At 38.4% G+C, this 17,273-nt stretch overlaps 1 protein-coding gene across 3 annotated transcripts in view; it reads left to right on the forward strand.

Annotated features, from left to right (window-relative positions):
• Positions 1-17,273, forward strand: part of LOC120504096 — a 280,389-nt gene that overhangs the window by 98,281 nt on the left and 164,835 nt on the right. For all 3 annotated transcript variants that reach the window (XR_005627938.1, XR_005627937.1, XM_039713273.1), the window contains exon 2: positions 3,826-3,945. Coding sequence is in view for 1 of the 3 variants with exons in the window: in XM_039713273.1 (XP_039569207.1) it covers positions 3,890-3,945 (56 nt within the window). In the remaining 2 variants the exon portion in view is untranslated. The remainder of the gene's footprint in view (positions 1-3,825; positions 3,946-17,273) is intronic.

The following is a 17,273-nucleotide window of genomic DNA, read 5'->3' on the forward strand; positions in this document are numbered from 1 at the left end:
TTTTTTCAGAATATCCATTTTTCCCCATTTTATATGAAATTTTTAGGCAGACCTGCAATCTTTGTTTTCTGCACATGTTGGAAAAAGCACAGCTTCTCTCCCTCAGGTGCAGGTGAGAAGAAGAAGCCCGGAGAATCTGATGTTGAGGGCTCACCTCTCCAAGAGAACAACCAATATGGGATGTGGTCAAAAGATGGTTTGAAGTCAGATTGTGGTTGGGAGCAGAACCTTACTGCATCTTTCTTTTAACACACGGTTCAAACCATAGAATTCTTAGGCAAAGCACAGAAGATTTTACTTAAATTTTATTTTAGTGTGGAAGGCAGCAGGCCGTGGATATTTCATGGCAGTTTGTTCCTACTACACTTGCCTTCTTCATTCCCTGTCCAAAGGAATGAAGAAGAACTGTAATAGCATTTAGCATTTAATGTCTCAGTATCACGGAATTTTGTTTTAGTGTTTTATTCTCCTTCCATGAGCTCTGTTGTCTCTCAGAGAATTTGGTTTTGTTTTGCTTTAGGAACAAAAATTTTGATTCCCCTTGTAGCTCTTCTTCTGACATCACACAAGATATTTATTTCAGAGAGGTGTTTTGCAGCCCCTTATGAAAGACTTACACTTTATAATTTTGAACATAACTTATGGCTTCTTATTCTGTGGACTTTGATCCATCTTCGTAATTTATTTATTAAAAGCTAAGTTTGCTCAGCTATGAAGTAGAGAATGCTAGTGGTGGACCTCATTTCAGCATATTCTAAGTGGATTTGACCAAAGTTACTTGACAGAGATGAATTTGTATCAAGTATTCTTCATCACTGCTTTTCCTCCAAAAGATCAGATTTGTTTTAGGGCAAAAGTACATGTTTCAGGTTATTCTATGTTTTTTATTAAGAGTGACTTTCACTGTGGATGTGAATAAGGACATCAGGTTATGCAAACTGGTAATGAAGGAGAATGTCCTACTGTGCTACGAGTTTTATGTTGAATGGCTACCACTTGAGGGACTGACATTTCCATTTAGTCCTTAAGCCACATAGCAAAAACAACACCAGTGCCTGATGGCATTAAAATATGTATTTCAAAGGCTAGAAATGTTATGCAAAAAGTATTTGAAACCCAAGAATTTTACTTGTGCATGGGTTTGTGTGTGGAGATATCTGTGTATGCTGATAAAGAAAACTAGTTAGAAACATGTCAGGTTGTTTTCATGTATGAAATCTCATCTTCAGCATGCCCATGTGTAATGGTTTGAACCATGGGTCTCTTGTGGTTCAGTCTTGCATCTATGTAAGCAGATACCCAGACATGACAAACACATTGGGACCAGTGCTATTTAATATCTTCATTAATGAAAAAGACAAAGGGATTGAGTGCTCCCGCAGCAGGTTTTGCAGATGGCACCAATCTGAGGGGTGGGGGTGACACACCTGAAGGATAGGATGCCATCCAGAGGGACCTGGACAAGCTCAAGAGGTGGCCCTTGGGAACGTCATGAGATTTAACAGACCAAGACCAAGCTGCTGCACCTGGGTCAGGGCATCCCCCAGTACCAATCCAGGCTGGGGATGGACAGATCCAGAGCAGCCCTGGGAGAAGGACCTGGGGGTGCTGGTGGGTGAGGGGCTGGACATGCCCTGGCCATTGGGAGCCCAGATCCCCCCGTGTGCTGGGCTCATCCAAAGCCCCGTGGGCAGCAGGGCAGGGAGGGGATTCTGCCCCTCTGCCCCGCTCTGCTGAGACCCCACCTGCAGGGCTGCATCCAGCTCTGGGCTCCCAGCACAGCAAGGACAGGGACCTGCTGGAGCCAGGCCAGAGCAGGCACCAAGGGGATCAGAGGGATGGAGCAGCTCTGCTGGGAGGAAAAGCTGAGAGGATTGGGATTGTTCAGCCTAGAAAAGAGAAGGCTTTTGGATGACCTAATTGTGGCCTTCCAATGCCTGAAGGGAGCCCACAGGAAAGATGGAGAGAGACTATTTACTAGGGTCTGGAGTGACAGGACAAGAGGGAGTGCATTCAAACTGACAGAGAACACTTTTAAGTTAGAGGTTAGGAGGAAGTTCTTTACTCTGAGGGAACTGAGGCACTGGGACTGGTTTCCCAGAGAAGCTGTGGCTGCCCCATCCCTGGAAGTGTTCAAGGCCAGGTTGGATGGAGCTCTGAACAACCCGGTCTAGGGGAAGGTGTCCTTGCCTGTGACAGGAATGAAATTATCTTTAAGGTCCCTTTCTATCCCTGGAAGTGTTCAAGGCCAGGTTGGATGGAGCTCTGAACAACCCGGTCTAGGGGAAAGTGTCCTTGCCTGTGACAGGAGGTTGGAATGAAATGATCTTTAAGGACCTTTTCCAACCCATACCATTCTATGATAATTTAACATTTGAGATTCATGAAAGGGATTTATATTATATTAGGACCATTTGCTTTGTATTTATGTACACCTAAAATATGTATTACTTTCAACTGAAAAAGAAATTTATCTTGTAGAAATAGTTATTTAATCTCAGATACATCAGTCAAAAGGAAAAATCTTTTATTTCTATTCTGTCAGTAGGCACCTGGTTCACAAACTTCTTAGAACAGATTATTGAAAAATATTTATTTTCTGTCTTCAATCATGGAAAGAACTTCAAATTCAAAAAGATATCAAAAGATATTTTCACCTTGTCTTAAAATTATATAATTTAAGTGTGGTCTGCATACCTTTAATTAAAACAGAGTGCTAGTGGGGTTCTGACACTCCAGACAAAGTGGGTAAGAGAGATATAAAGTAATTTGTACTTAATATAATTCATTGGTCTCTTGGAAACTTGATTGTCATACTACTGAAGGTGCTAGTGGGGTTCTGACACTCCAGACAAAGTGGGTAAGAGAGATATAAAGTAACTTGTACTTAATATAACAAAGTGTTACATTGATCTCTTGGAAACTTGATTGTCACACTACTGAAATTATGCATGTTTACAAACTATCTTGAATTTGGTTCAAAACCTTTTGAAAAGAGAATACCTGAAGATAATGTTTATACATTTTCTATATTTTTTTTAAAATTGGCTTTGTCTTTCTTGTGGTCTCAGCTTGCACTACAATAATCAGCTTTTCCCTATCCAGTTTCCCTTTCTCTGTGTGTTTCTATTGATTGTATATAAGTCTGTGTGGATTTATGAGCAGTTTTCACTTCAGTTAATGCATTACCAGAAAAAAAAATGAAATTCCAGTTATATGACCATCAACTTGATCAACATAGATCTCTTTACTTCAATTTTGTCTAATTCTACAGAGCTTATCTTCACACTTCTACGTGTCATCATCCCTTGAGGTGTTCAAGATGCAACTGGATGTGGCACTCAGTGCCATGGTCTAGTTAAAAAAATGGTTATTAATTTTCCATCATAAATGGTTCTGTGGGATATTTTGAAACTGTTATCATGGTAGTCAACATCCTATTGTATACTGGATACTTGGCAAATACATGGGAGCTTACAGATTTTTACCTGTCTTCACTTCTAAGCTATTATAAACTCTCTGCTTCTAAATGGTGAAAATCAGTTTTTCAAAGAAAGGCATTTTATTATATTTTTCAATAAAATCCATAAAAACATGGCTTGAACTCTAGAAGTCAAGTTGAATTTGCCTTGAGGAGGGGGGAAAGTTTTTTGTTTGTTCCTTCATTTGTTTTTGTTGTTGTTTTTCCAATTCTTTTTTTCTTCTTTGTGAAACATTTAACTTAACAAGTGTAACTTGAATTAAAATAATATTGGAATTATACAGCTCAGTGTTTTTATAGAGTCTTTGTTTCTGAAAGAACTGTGATTTGGTTTTATTTTACAGGACTGGAACGAAACGTTTTCTATAGATGTCAGCTTCTGTCTACTGTGATGCTCCAGTCTGAGTGATGCCTTGTTCAGCACTGATTAGTACTGGCAAAGGAGAGCAGCTTCTCAGAATGAGGTAGGTTTTATTCTCTTCCACAAGGCCTGATGAAATTCTTCACAGTCACTTTTCTGTTTAATATGAGTGAAGTCAGACAGGTATTCCAAGTCTGACTTCGCCTTGACTTGTCATTGGTTTTGTTGGCTTCCTCTGTGTTGGTATTTACCCAAGAGAGAAATTAATGAGTCCAGATGTTCTAGTGGGCTACAGTGTTCCATGAGCTTTCCGTTGTGCCACATATTTGTTCCAGAGCATTCTTGGGCTGTTGTGACTGTTACCTGTGACTACAGGTACACTCTGTACTCCCTGTGCATGTCATCAGAAAGAGCATATCTTAGTTAACCTTCCCCAGACAAGGTTACTTCCTAACAGAACGGTTTCAGGAGAGTGATTTGAGGAAGGTTTGCATGTTCTTATTCTTATTCTTGTTCTTATTATTGTTAGACATAATCAGTGCTCAAAGGGCAGTACAATGAATAGGTATTGCCTAAAGGCCTTGGTTCTCTTTTGCTATTTTCTCACTGGTGGTAAAAGACATATTGAGGTGAGAGTTTGTTACTTAAACATGGGACTGGTAAATATGACACAAAACACGCAATAGACCCACAGCCATCTGGAATGGCAGCTGAGCCCTTGGCAGGATTCTGTAGGGTATGCAAAATGCATGAGTTGCCTCTGCTTAGCAGTCCTATCCTATATGTTAAATTTCTCTTTCAGGAAACTGTAAAAATTGGTTCAGTTTGGATTGTGATAGACTGTAATCCCAGATTCAGAGGTGATGTAGGAAATTAGGGGCTCCAGGAGACCTGCAGGGAAAGAAGGGTTGAAACAAAGCAAGTAAAACTAGGAAGGTGTTGGACAGTAAGTGGGGGTGGGGGGCGTTAATTTATCTTATTTTCCATTGGTTGCCTTTCCTACTTATACTTTTCATGAACTAGCAACCTTCAAGTGAGCAACATCTTTTCTGAGTTATTCTGTTGTGCATTATTTCACAAAAAGAAATGTATTAATTGCTCTGTGCTGTACTGCATCTCCTCATTGTGTACCAAGTGTAAGGGAAAATATTACGGTCAGTATCTGACATGTGGAACTAATTTGCCTCTGTTGGAGTTCAGGGAGAGGTCTTGGCTGTAACAGTGGATGAAAACACCAGGAATTATAGGCACCTCACCTCATGATGCTTCATTTGTAGTTTACACTTGTGATGATATACTATGGATAAAATATGGGGACCATATCCTGGCCCCATTGAAATCAGTAGGAGTTTTTCTCTTAATTTCAACTAGGCCATGACCCTGGGAATCTCTACTGGCTCCTGGTGAAGGATTTGTTCTATTCCTACCCCTAACTAGACCTCCTGTGAGGACTTAGTTTTTAATATTGCTACCAAATCTGCTTCTTAGGTAATAATTCTGTCTTATTGAAGTTTATTTTTTCTTGATTTGGGATGTCCTATGCTTGAAGGAAACATGTTTCTATACCTATATTTTTCTGTCCTTAAATATGACCGTACCATTATGGGTAATTATAGATTGAATCTCAGGAAATAGTATCTGATGAAAAGATAAAGGACTCCAGAACAATTTACCAAGGGATAGGGTGGCAATCCTACAGGTGAGTTATTATTATGCAAGTGCAGAAAACAAGGCTTAACTCTGAGAGGAAGATTAGATCATTTAATAGCTCTTTAATATCATCAGTTTCTATGACTGCAAATTCTTTCATGAGCATATGGTGGATTTTCCCCTTACTAACAGTTTGGATTTGATAAGTTTAGCTTTGTCTGTGGATGAAAAGATGTACTTCAGTATTATTCTTGCTATAGTAATAGGTTCTTTCACACTCTCACATCTGGAGCATGTGCTGCCCACAGGTCATTCATAACTTACAAATCCTTTGACTAAAGGGCACCAGAATTCTTATTTTCTACACAATATTTTTTTTCTATCAGCTGATCAGTGGAGCTCTTTGCTTTAATATATTCCACTTATTGAATAGCACAGCCATTAGAGCCCAAAAAAATTGTTGTCTGACATATGAGGATAAATTTTTGATTTCCAAAACCATGAATGCTACGCCAAAGCTACTTCTAACTCTGAGATATTTTTAATACAATTATTAATTGTTTCTGAAAAAGGGATAGATATGAAATGCTGAGTGTGTTCTTATCTGTTATCTGATTTATCTGTTTCAATATCTCAGGTTCATCGGCTCCTATTGGAAGTTTCATTCTATAGGTATATCTTGTTTTAGGAATTTTACAACGTTTGTCCTTAGAAATCTCTCCCAGTTTGGGCTGTGTTTTAACAAGTACACAGTTTATGCAGTGCATCTGTCCATATGCATCTGTATGCTCTGTTGGGGGTTTGAAGCTGAGTGGTAGAGATACTAAAAATGTTCTCTTCTGCATGTTCTGGCCCAAGTGTCCATATGAACGTTCTGTCATGCTTTGTTACACAAAGTTATGCTGGGAAGGAAGGCCATGAAGGTGTTGAGCCATTTTTGCCTAGTCCTATGGCGCTAATTTACCATTTTCTGCTCCCTGCATTTTGCATCATTCCTTTAAAACTGTGTAAAACCCATATTTTCCATCTTGGATCCCTTTGCCTTTACTCTCATAGATAAGTCTCCTGGCTCTGATCAGTGTCTAAGATGGTTAACATTGCAGAGGGGATGGGGGTAAAGTATTTTCACCAGGGAACAATCATGATGTCTGTCTACAATGGGTGTTGCTACTTTGAGTTCCTTGTTGTCTTCTTGGTGCCATTGTTTGTCACCTTCTGTACTGAACTGTGAGAGATGTTTAGGGCAGTCATGCTGAGTACATGTATATTATATAAGTAATGAACCAAAATACTGAGTCTTGCTTGTTCCTGTTGCTTTTGGATCAACTCACTGAATCAATATTAATATTTTGCTTTGTTAATTAACTTGCCAAAGCAAACCACCTATTCACCTGAAAGAATACCCAGAAAACAAGACCCTAGTGTTCTTCTCCTCACAGTTGTTCCAGATACTCCAGTATTTGAAGCATCCTGTAGGTGTAGTTGTACACTAATTTGTAAAAAATTGTAGTATAAGTAAATCCATTTTTTAATACAAGATTTTATAGTGATAAGAAGGTTTGATGGAAGGAAAATGATTCACTGCAATTTGTAACTTGGAGAACACAATCCATTTGACTCCTTTTTCTGTATAATACAAAGAGTTCATCTGTTGCACAATGTTCATTTTTAATTAAACATTTTATCATAGCACAGCCTTTTATTGACATTCCTCATAATAGAGCTGATAAGATCTTGACCTACTCTTCAATACAGCAACGTATAACTCGATACTCTGGCACACACTGTTCCCTTTGGAATTAAACCCACGCTTTTCTGATTTAATTTTAAAATTGTATGTACTTTCAGTGCCATTTATTTACTTTAACTATTTATACCCCTTTTGACTTATACATTTTGGATGCAACCATTTCTTGGGCTATCACTCCTTCTTGCTCAAGCTTTTACCTAGCTGGACCACTTTATTAAATCTTTTTCTCCTTTTTAAATTTCGTTTTTAAATTTTGCAATAAGAGGTGATTTATCACCTAATCTTGTTTCCTACTACACAGTCGTGTTTCCTACTGTACCTTTTGTGTACAGTTTTGATTATGTGTGTTAACTTCACTCACATATAGAATTTCTTATACCACAGAAATAGTTTATAGACTAGTTTATAGTATATATATTTTTATGTAGTTTATTGAATTTCTGCTACCACAGAAATTCCTTTAGGTATTTCATGACAGGAGATTCCTGAAGATGTCCCCAACGATGAACAGCGGAGCTGATCCCTGACAGTAACCTTAATGAACCCTGTGATATAAAGCTTCCCAGGACCAGGTGTTTAGCCACACTGATAAGCACGCCTGTAGCTTGGCAGGATTTTGTCACCTCCAGAGACCTGCACCAGGGGAGTGGGAACCAATCCCTTCAGTTGGTAGTGGCTGCTGTGGTGCTGCTGACACAGAAGAGATCTGGAGACAAGCTGAACACAGAGCAGCATCCAGAGGGAATAAGCCCAAAGTACATTTCCAGGGCTTGCTGTTTCCTGCACTGGGTTTTAGTATTCCTCTAGATGGGAAAAACAGAATTCTCTAATATTTTGCTGCAGCAAATCACCCCTTCTGAGTTGAGCACCCACCATAACCACCTAAATTTCTGAGGATCATCAGGTGTTGCAAGACCCCATTTCTCATTAATTTTCACACCTCTTGCTATATCAGCTGTGTCAGATGATAATGACTCAGCTGCCCCATACTTCTCTTTGCAGTCAGTTTTGCTGTTCATCCTTCTCATGCTGCAGGCCTTCCACTGCTCACTATAAATGTGTATTGATTTGGGCTGAAAAATTTGAGGTAATTTAATACCCATTTGAAATTATTTCATGTAATAAATTGCAGAAAATGCAGAACTGTCTTGTACTTGAGAAGAGCTTTAAAGAAGAGGGAATATTCAACTGCTGAGGATGTTTTCTTACACTGTGGCAGACTTCTTAATCTTGCTTGGCCAGCAAAGAAGTTAAAAATCACACAGGGCCTATGACAGTAGGAATTTACCATGTGCCAAATGTGTATCTTTCAAAGTTAAAACTTCCAACCTCTTTGGCCTTCAAAAAGCTCCAGATCTTCATGGATAAATAGGTATGTAATGAATTTAAATAAGTACTCACTAGATTTCTGAACAGAACCTAGATTTGAGATGGGGTTTTTTTGGCATATTTTTTCTCCAAATCTACAAGAAAATATACTGCCATGTTATTGGAAACATAGAGTGTGTGACTTGAAAGAGAGAGTGCATTGAGCTTTTTTAATTGTTCTAAAAGGGAACAGTTTATAAAAAAGGAGCAAGTTCATGGCCTTCTACACGCACCTGAACTGGAGAATTGTGAAAACACAACCAAGGTGTCCCTGGGGTACCTAGGACCCTGTCAGCACAGGTGCCACAAGCCAGAGGTGCCTCTCTGTCTTGGTTGCCTCTGTCATCCAGGCTGGATTGATGAAGGCAAATCAGGGAAATGCCAGCAGAGCATTTCTAAAATTAATAAAATAATATCCTGGGTATTAAACATACATAAAACATGTTAGAAAAAAAATCTGTTGTATTTGCTGGTGAACATTTGTGTACATGTTCTCTTGTTTGTGGGAGACTAAAAAGCATATCATTTCCCACCATCTTTTTACAGAAAGCAAAGTAAAATATTTATGGGTAAACAACCCCCCAAACATCTTCTTCAAATGGTTAATTTTTCAATGTAAATTTTGATAAGTATTTTTAAATGTTCATTTTCATTAACACCATTTTAAATGCACAAGTTAACTTGTTTTTAGTAGCAGAACTCAAATAATTGTAGAGCTTATTTCTCCAATAAGAAATATTTTATATAGTTAAAAAAAACCCAAACAACTTGGTTAGCTGTGTGTTATTTTATTCTAAGTTACAGCCTCATCAGAGGGAAGGCGAAAGTGTGAATTAACTAAGCCTGTAGTCTCATTTCAAAAGATGTATTCAAACTTATGTCAATGAGTATTTTGAATCCCTGTCCTTGGTCACACCCTGTATGTTCCCTGTGCAGTGTAGAGTTTGGCACAGGGAGCAAAACTGTGGAAGGACAAGTCCACAAAGGGCCACAGTGGTGGAAATTGGGATGGCCTGAGCCACTGTAGGTGGCTCTGGCTTTGCTGATGGCAAATTACCAGCTTTCTAAAACTCATGAAAATTCACATCCACTTGATGTAAAGTCTAATTTGCTTCTGTGCACACTCAAGACAGGAAAAAAGTGTTTTAAGAAGAGGGGAGTTAGGTAGCATTGTTGTTTCTGTGTATATTTGTTTAGTGCTTTAGATTTTGCTGAAAGGCAAAGTGTCTTGACTGTGTGATTTGCTTACATTCAGCTCCTTAAGAAGGGATGTGTTTTGTTTATCAGCTTACTAGCTGACAAAATAGCATTCAAAGTTAGTTTTAGAGAACATTATTGGAATATTACAAGGACATTATTTAGAATGAGTGGATAAACTTTATTTTAGTGATGTTTTACTGGGGTTTATCTCACTATTTTATAGCAAACAGTTTAATGATTCATGAAGTGCCAAAGTTAATTGCTTAGATACTGATCTTAAATTCCTGTAAAAATAAATCTATTGACCCTAATAATTTGATTCTAGTACATTATTAATATAAATATTTAGAGTGTTTCTTACATTAAAAAAAAAAAAGAACCAATCCATCTCATTATTTGGACCTTTTTAAGTTCACAGGTGGTCATGTAGGGAATACATACTGTACCTAGAGTATGTATATGTAAAGTAATGTGGGAAGTAGGGAGATGGAGAAAGCTGTCTCTTCACTTAAGACATTTAGCTAGAACTTACAAAGTGTGAGTTAATTTGCTGAATTCTACTGTGAAAAATCTAACATTTTTCATGATTCCCCATGCATGATGGATACTTTGATCTCATGGGAGAATGTGAGAATTTTAACAGATTCCTTTGCTGAGCCTGCATTTTAGTAAACTTGCCTTCTTTTTATAAGATGAGGTAAATTTCCTGCCATTTTTGTTTCTTCATCTTTCCTCTTAGCTTTATTTTATCGCAAAAGCCTATTAGAGCAGTCACATTTTTTATTTCAAATTGGATAATGTCAACAGATTTTAGCTCCGAATTGTGTATACATGATGTATAATTTTTATGCAACTTCCTGCTAGGATGTTCTCTTCCTCCCTGTACTCACATGCACACTGAATTACAGTTTTGGTGTGGATTTAATGAAAGGACGTTCTGCTCTGCAGTTGCTCTCAGTTTTTGTATTTAGTGGTGTGATATGGCAGATTTCACTGCATCCATAAAATATGAGTGAGCATCTATAAACTATCCAAGAGAAAGGAGTTTTAAGGAAGTGGTTGAATGAGGAGAGGGTGACTGTATAAAAAGAACAAAAAAGGAAGGGAAGTTCTCCCAGTACATACACAGGTAAAAAAAGAAGAGGTCATTTGGGCAAGAAGGCGTGTAGGCACCCTGTTGAAATTGTACATTCAATGTGTAGACGATGTGTTGAAACTGTAAATTCCACATGGCATTTGGTGTGTTCTTTGAGTGTGCATGTGTTGGTGTAAGGAAGTTCATCCTCTGTTCCCTGTGCTGCTCTCCAGGGATTCACAGCCTGCAGTCACAGCCACACCCACCAGCTGCCAGATTGTGTGGGGAAAAAACCAACCTGCAACAAGTATTTGCTAGAAAGTCCCACTTGAACAAAGCACTTTAACTGACTCCTTAGGCAGTTGCGAGCATTTGTGGAGAATTAACAAACAGAAAAGGCCCTCTTTTCTCCCCAGCCAGGAAAAGAGCACAGTTTTGTGCTCTGAGTGACCAGTCACGCATCGCGAATAACGAATCGTGATTGTTCCTATCGGTCAGTTAAAAACTGTGTCACAGGGTCAAATATGTTTGCATACACTGCTCTAGGACTTGTGGCTAATGAAGTAATTAATAACACTTGTGACCTATTTGCAGACACCTGGTGAATAGATTTAAGGACTCTATCCATTGGCTGTACTTCTCAGTTCCAGCAGCCCTAGCTAAAAATATGTAAAATCTAGACTAGAACAAAATAAGTTTCATCAAGTGATAGCAAAGTCCATCCTCAACACCTGCTGTGATATATCCTTTATTGATTGGAATAACACAGATGATGGATTTTGGTTTTGTGAGCCCGTTCAGTCTAAACCAGGAGACCCCCAGGCCTACAGAACCCTGAAATACCTGTATTATTTTTCAATCATCTTTTAAGTATGAGATACTGTCACAGTAATTATATTCTTTGATTAATATATGCAGTAATGATTCAGACAAGCACTGTTCAGAGGTAGGCAAAGGTTTAATCTGCTCTTCCAGGTGTTTGTACTTACTGCAAGGATCAAGTTTTTTGGTGGTTGCCAGGAAGAAAACGAAGCCTTAGTGGGGGAAATGATGAGCAGGGTTGGTCCCAGACACTCAGCTTCAGCCTTAAAACTTTCCTATTCCAGTGATTACTGCAAGCAGAAATATCTTCCCAGATGAGTGCCAGGAGGAGGGAGTGGAGCCCAGGGCTGGGAGCATGTAAAACTCAGAACCACAAGATTTTAAATTCCATTGTATATTTAGTGCAGTTATTGTTTTTCTGGGACTGATGTGCTGCTCTAAAGAACAAGTGAAAACTGCATCAGTCTCTGTGTCATTGCATTTCACACAGATTTTACTTTAATATTCTATTTTGAACTTTCAAAAGAAGAAAAAACAGTTTTAAGGAAGAAGTAAAGGGAGTGCTTTGGTTAGGAAGCAGCACGTAAACTTTATGACACCTAGTTTGTAAAATCCTTAGCATCTCTTCTGCTTTTTGTTCTGTAATTGATTACTAGCACCCCCTTTAACCCACCTTAAAGGGCAAGCAGGAAATTCATGTTTTCGTTCATCAGCCCATCCCTCTGAAAAGCGTTCAATATTAAACCAGTTTGCAAGAAGCAAAGGCAGAAGAAACAAGAGGCCCAGTTAGACCGTGGCAAGGTTAGGAGATGCATGTCTGGTGCCTGCAGCAAATATCGGCTCTTGTTCCTGTACAATTTTTGCATGGGGAGACCAAGTTAATTGGGGTATGGCTCTGTTCTTTCCTTTATGTGTGACCTTTTATTATCTCTGTGGCCCTGTAGTTCATGCAGTGTCATAAAGCTGTGGGAAAGTCTTGCAGCTGGTGTTATCAGCTGCTGGAAATTAACTTAAAAACTGAAATATTTGTGTTTCCTTTTGCCTGAAGGTGTCTGGGAGTTTTTAAATTGCTACGAAGGTGCAATTATTGTAGTTGTTATTTTGCTGAGCATTGTTTGCGTATCTTTTCCCCTTCTTTCTCTCCTCTTCTTTCCCCTACTGCTTTTTAGTGCAAGCTGTGGGCTGGCAATCAGGTGTTGTGCTGGGGCAGGGGGGTTACTTTAGGAGGGGGGTTACATGGCATAATTCCCACGAATGTAGGAGGAGGATGAAAAAGATAAAGAAATTTTGTTTTTCTGAGCTAGAGGATTCTCTGCATGACTTCCCCACTGATGGGATCATGTGCTTTCAGGCTGAGATTTTATTAACAATTCAAATGGAAATTGAGGGCACAGGAGGAGCAGATTCTCACATAAACTTGATCTGTCCATGAATGCAGTTCTCTGTTTGCCCTGACCCTGCATGGCTTAAGACACTGCCTGTGAGGCCTGAGTGCCAGACACAAAGACCGAAATGAAAAGCAAGCACATTCCAGTAGTCTGCACAAAGGCAATGGAGCAGTTTCTAGCCGTCTCCCCAGGGAGAGATCTTATCTCCTTGCAGCTAAACCCCTTTAGAGTGTTTATTTGTACTCTAGCACCCGAGGTTTATGAATTGATATGGACGCTGATTAAACTGTAAGTTTCCTCGGTGGGTCTTTTTGGGAGACACGGAGGTGTTCCGCCTGTAATTTCTTTCCCAAATTCCTATCGATATTTATCAAAAAAGGTTGCTTTGCTTTCCTGGAGAGCGGATGCGGGCAAGCGCTGAGGGAAAAGGTTGTCCAGAAAGTACATTTGTTAATTAAAGTCATCCCCAGCCTCGGGAGAGTTTTGCAGAACTTTGTTTTGAGGACACATCCCCTGGATTTGGCGCTCCGAGCAGGAGGGCCAGCGGCGCAGTGCTGGGGAGGCTGCCCTGAGTGGCTGCAGCGGTGAAATGTGCTGTGCACGGGGTGACCTTGTGCTAGGGAGGCACAGGCAGGACACGAGGCCAGGCTGCTGTGGCCACATCTGCAGGGCCATCGCTCTCCGCCAATGGCAGTCGGTGCGGGATGCTGCCTGCCGGGAATTCTGCCGGGCTGGAGAGACGGGGGGTGGGCGATGGCGCTTTGCTGGGGGTTTTGTCATTTCTTTTTGAGGCTGGAGAACACCTCCCAGTGCAAGGATATCATTCATACTCCCTTGATGTTAATATTGTGTCAGTATATTGCTAATAATGTCAGTACATAATGGAGATTCCTTAATAAAACTATTAAACATTGATACTTCTGGCTCTCCTAAACAGGCTTCCTTTTATGAAAACTCCCTGAAACAGGAGAAAAACTGTCAAAAACCAAATGTGTTGACTGTGTTAATTCCAAAGAGTCACAATATTAATTGTCCTAGTTTTCCTTATTTTCAGCCACAAAAGAAAAGGAAAATAGCCTCAAAGTAAAAGCCAGCAAATTTTAGATAGGAAATCATAACCATATGTTCTTTCAGTTTTCTTACAGCATTTAAAAGTTTCAAACATTTTGATACTCCTGAAAGTATTTAAATTAGTGGGACAAGATTAGCAAGAGATATTGATTCAAATAGTTTTGGTTCCTTAATTTTATGGGTTTATATTATCCAAAATTAATGGCTATACTTAGGCAAATTGTCAGTAATTGGTGACAAAATTGCTTTATTGCTTTTCTTTCATTTGATGCTAATTAATGGCCCTACATTATGAAGTTCAAGCCTCTTCTGTATTTCTCCTTCTCCATAAATATTAGTGGTAATGTGTTGGGCTAAACTTTTTTCTTCAGTGTATGCAATAATTACCTTATAGAAATGTGATAACAAACAGCTTTCTAGCATGATTTATAGAAACGTGATAACAAACACATTTCTGGCAAGATTTTTCCTGAAAGAATATAAATGTTATTTGCTTAAGAGCTTAAAGTCATTTTGATATGAAAGAAACGTTAGTAACATAATGTGTTCATTGATTCATGTGATAAAACAATAGTTTTTCATATCAAAGTACTTCCTAGAAACTTACTCAGCAGCTACTTTATAAAATCTGGACTTTGCTTTGTTTTACCAGTTAAAACCCCCTTACCTCTCTCCTGCTAATTTAGTGTGTTTGAGGAAAAAGTTTTTTTTTCAGTGGACTAGAATAACACCATAGAATGTTTCATCATATTTTCCACTGTAACTGGTATTTGGTACAGAGCAGTATTTATCCATATTTCTCCAAACTAAATTATTTTAATGATACATAAATGTATTAAAGTCTAAAATGGATGCAGTAAATAAAAGCCACTTCTAATTTTGGAGGTTTTTTTAAATACAAACACAGTGGAAAAAACAGACTGTGTGTGTTATTTTTTTGTTTTCTAAGAATTTTTTTTGAAAAGTAATGAATATATATCACAATATTTGATTTTTTTGTCATATGCTAAAGTAGAATAATGAAGCTAAATAACAAATTGACTACTAAAAGAGAGTTTTAGTGGCTTTGTAAAAATAAATTAGTAAAAATTAATAAAAGCCAAATAGTTTTCAAAATATATGGGGAAATAGTCTCTAAACTTTTATAGGTTCACAAATTATCCATATTTCTCTACTGTCTAATCTTGTATTGCTAAACCAAGAGAATGGTACCTTTCACTGGTAGAGGATTGCACTAAGGATAAAATATTGTCTCTGTGGTTGTTGACAAAGTTCTGTTTATCTTTAATCTGAGGTATACTCAGAAAGTTTTCAAAATTGTGATTTACTAATCCTTGAAGTGTTTTTTTAATCTTTTGTCATGAGTTATGCTTGACATTTTTTTCTATTTATATATTAATGAACATTAAATGTGTTAATATTTCAGTCATGTGATATTATGTAAATAAATCTTTAGAATCACTGAACTTTATAAACAAATTGTTACCTCTTTTTGACGTGATTTTTTTAAAATGTGTTCTCTCCCAAAAGAAATTCTGAGAAAAAGGAGAGAGAAAAATTTAGTTGCTTTGTTGTGCTTGAATGTGAAGGTGGTATTGCTGGACTTCAAACTTCTGTGTTTGTGTGCTCTGAGTTTGACCTCTGGAGGGAAGCAGGTATTCCCTTACAGTGCCTACACAGACTTTATGTTCTCAACTTAGGTGTTTTGAGTTTCATCATAGATAATGAGCCAAACTCAGGTAAACAGTATGACTTCTCAGAAGTAAATGAAAGGAAGAGGAGACTAATTAGGATCACTAGAATTAGGCAGAACAGTGGCAGTCTATGGTATAAAATGTGAATTTAATCTTGCCAGAGAATCTGCCCACAGCGTTCACTTGTCAGTGCCTGGAATAGTGCTGTCTTAGGCTGCCATTTGAGCAGCCATTTATGCTGCTTTGCTGAACTAACCACACTGAAAACCAGTGAAAACGAGGGGATAGTTCTTTGGGGAGGGCGATAGCTTTCATGACAAAGATGACCTTTGAGTGGTAGCTGAACGTGTTTTTGTATGTTACTAGAAAGCAAAACAACACTTCTGCAAATTGATGTTGATGAGGGATTAAATTTATGGGTTTTTCTCTGTTGTGATGAAATACAGACTCAATTGATAAAACATTTTATTGTAAACTGAGAATTTACCACGTGGACTGAATTGATCGAGGAGAAGGTTCTGCCTTCATATGGAAATCTGTGAAATTTGCAAGTGTTCTTGGAAATCCCAAATCTTCTAAATGTAACTTAGAAATGAAGTAAATTAGAAATTCCTTAGAATTGCTTTCCATTTCTTTTCACACCCTTGGGAGCTATCTTGATTAATTCATGTTGCACTTGTCATAAATGGTGTCTAGCTTGTACTTGGTGTGTTTCTTCAGCTTTTGGCTGTGGTTCTTGTCCACTGATACAAGAAAGGAAAGGGGAGGGAAGGAAGCCTCTTGCCCTCAGCCCCCAGTTTGCTCTGCCTCTTTTGTACATGAAAAAATTTTGTTTTCCCTGCCTTCACAAAGTGCACAGGATGAAATATGTGCTGCCTGATCTGTTTGCTCTTCACAGCAATGCAAGTGCTCCAAAGGGTCAACCACACCACCTCACTTCTGTTACCCAATTTGAGTATTTAATCTGGGCTTTTTCCAGGACAGTCTGGGCATCCTTGTTTTGGCCTTTTAGAACAACAATTTTCTTCTCACTGACTCTGTAGGGACCCTGAAGTCATGGTGTTGTTACTTCTATGAAACTGTGGCATAAAGACTTCCCAGCTTACTTCCTTCTGTGAGTGTTGTCAGCTTTTCTGGCAAATTCTATGATTTTGATGTCTAGTATTTAATATTGGCCATACACTAATATGGCATTGTCTCCTATATGTATAAGGTATTTCAGCTCTGACTTCTGTGCTTGGAAGTTTTCAATGATACTTTAGATATTTTTTGGCTTTTCAGTAGTCATTTTTAAAGAAAATAGACTAATCTTAAAAAGTCCTGGTCAGTCCTGGGTGAATGTAACCTCAGGGGACAGTCACCAAATTTAAAAATTCTTTTTATTTTAATTTCTCTATTGATAATTCAGGTTTA

The sequence above is a fragment of the Passer montanus genome, unplaced genomic scaffold (assembly GCF_014805655.1).
Source record: "Passer montanus isolate IOZ18808 unplaced genomic scaffold, ASM1480565v1 scaffold28, whole genome shotgun sequence".
Taxonomy (NCBI): domain Eukaryota; kingdom Metazoa; phylum Chordata; class Aves; order Passeriformes; family Passeridae; genus Passer; species Passer montanus.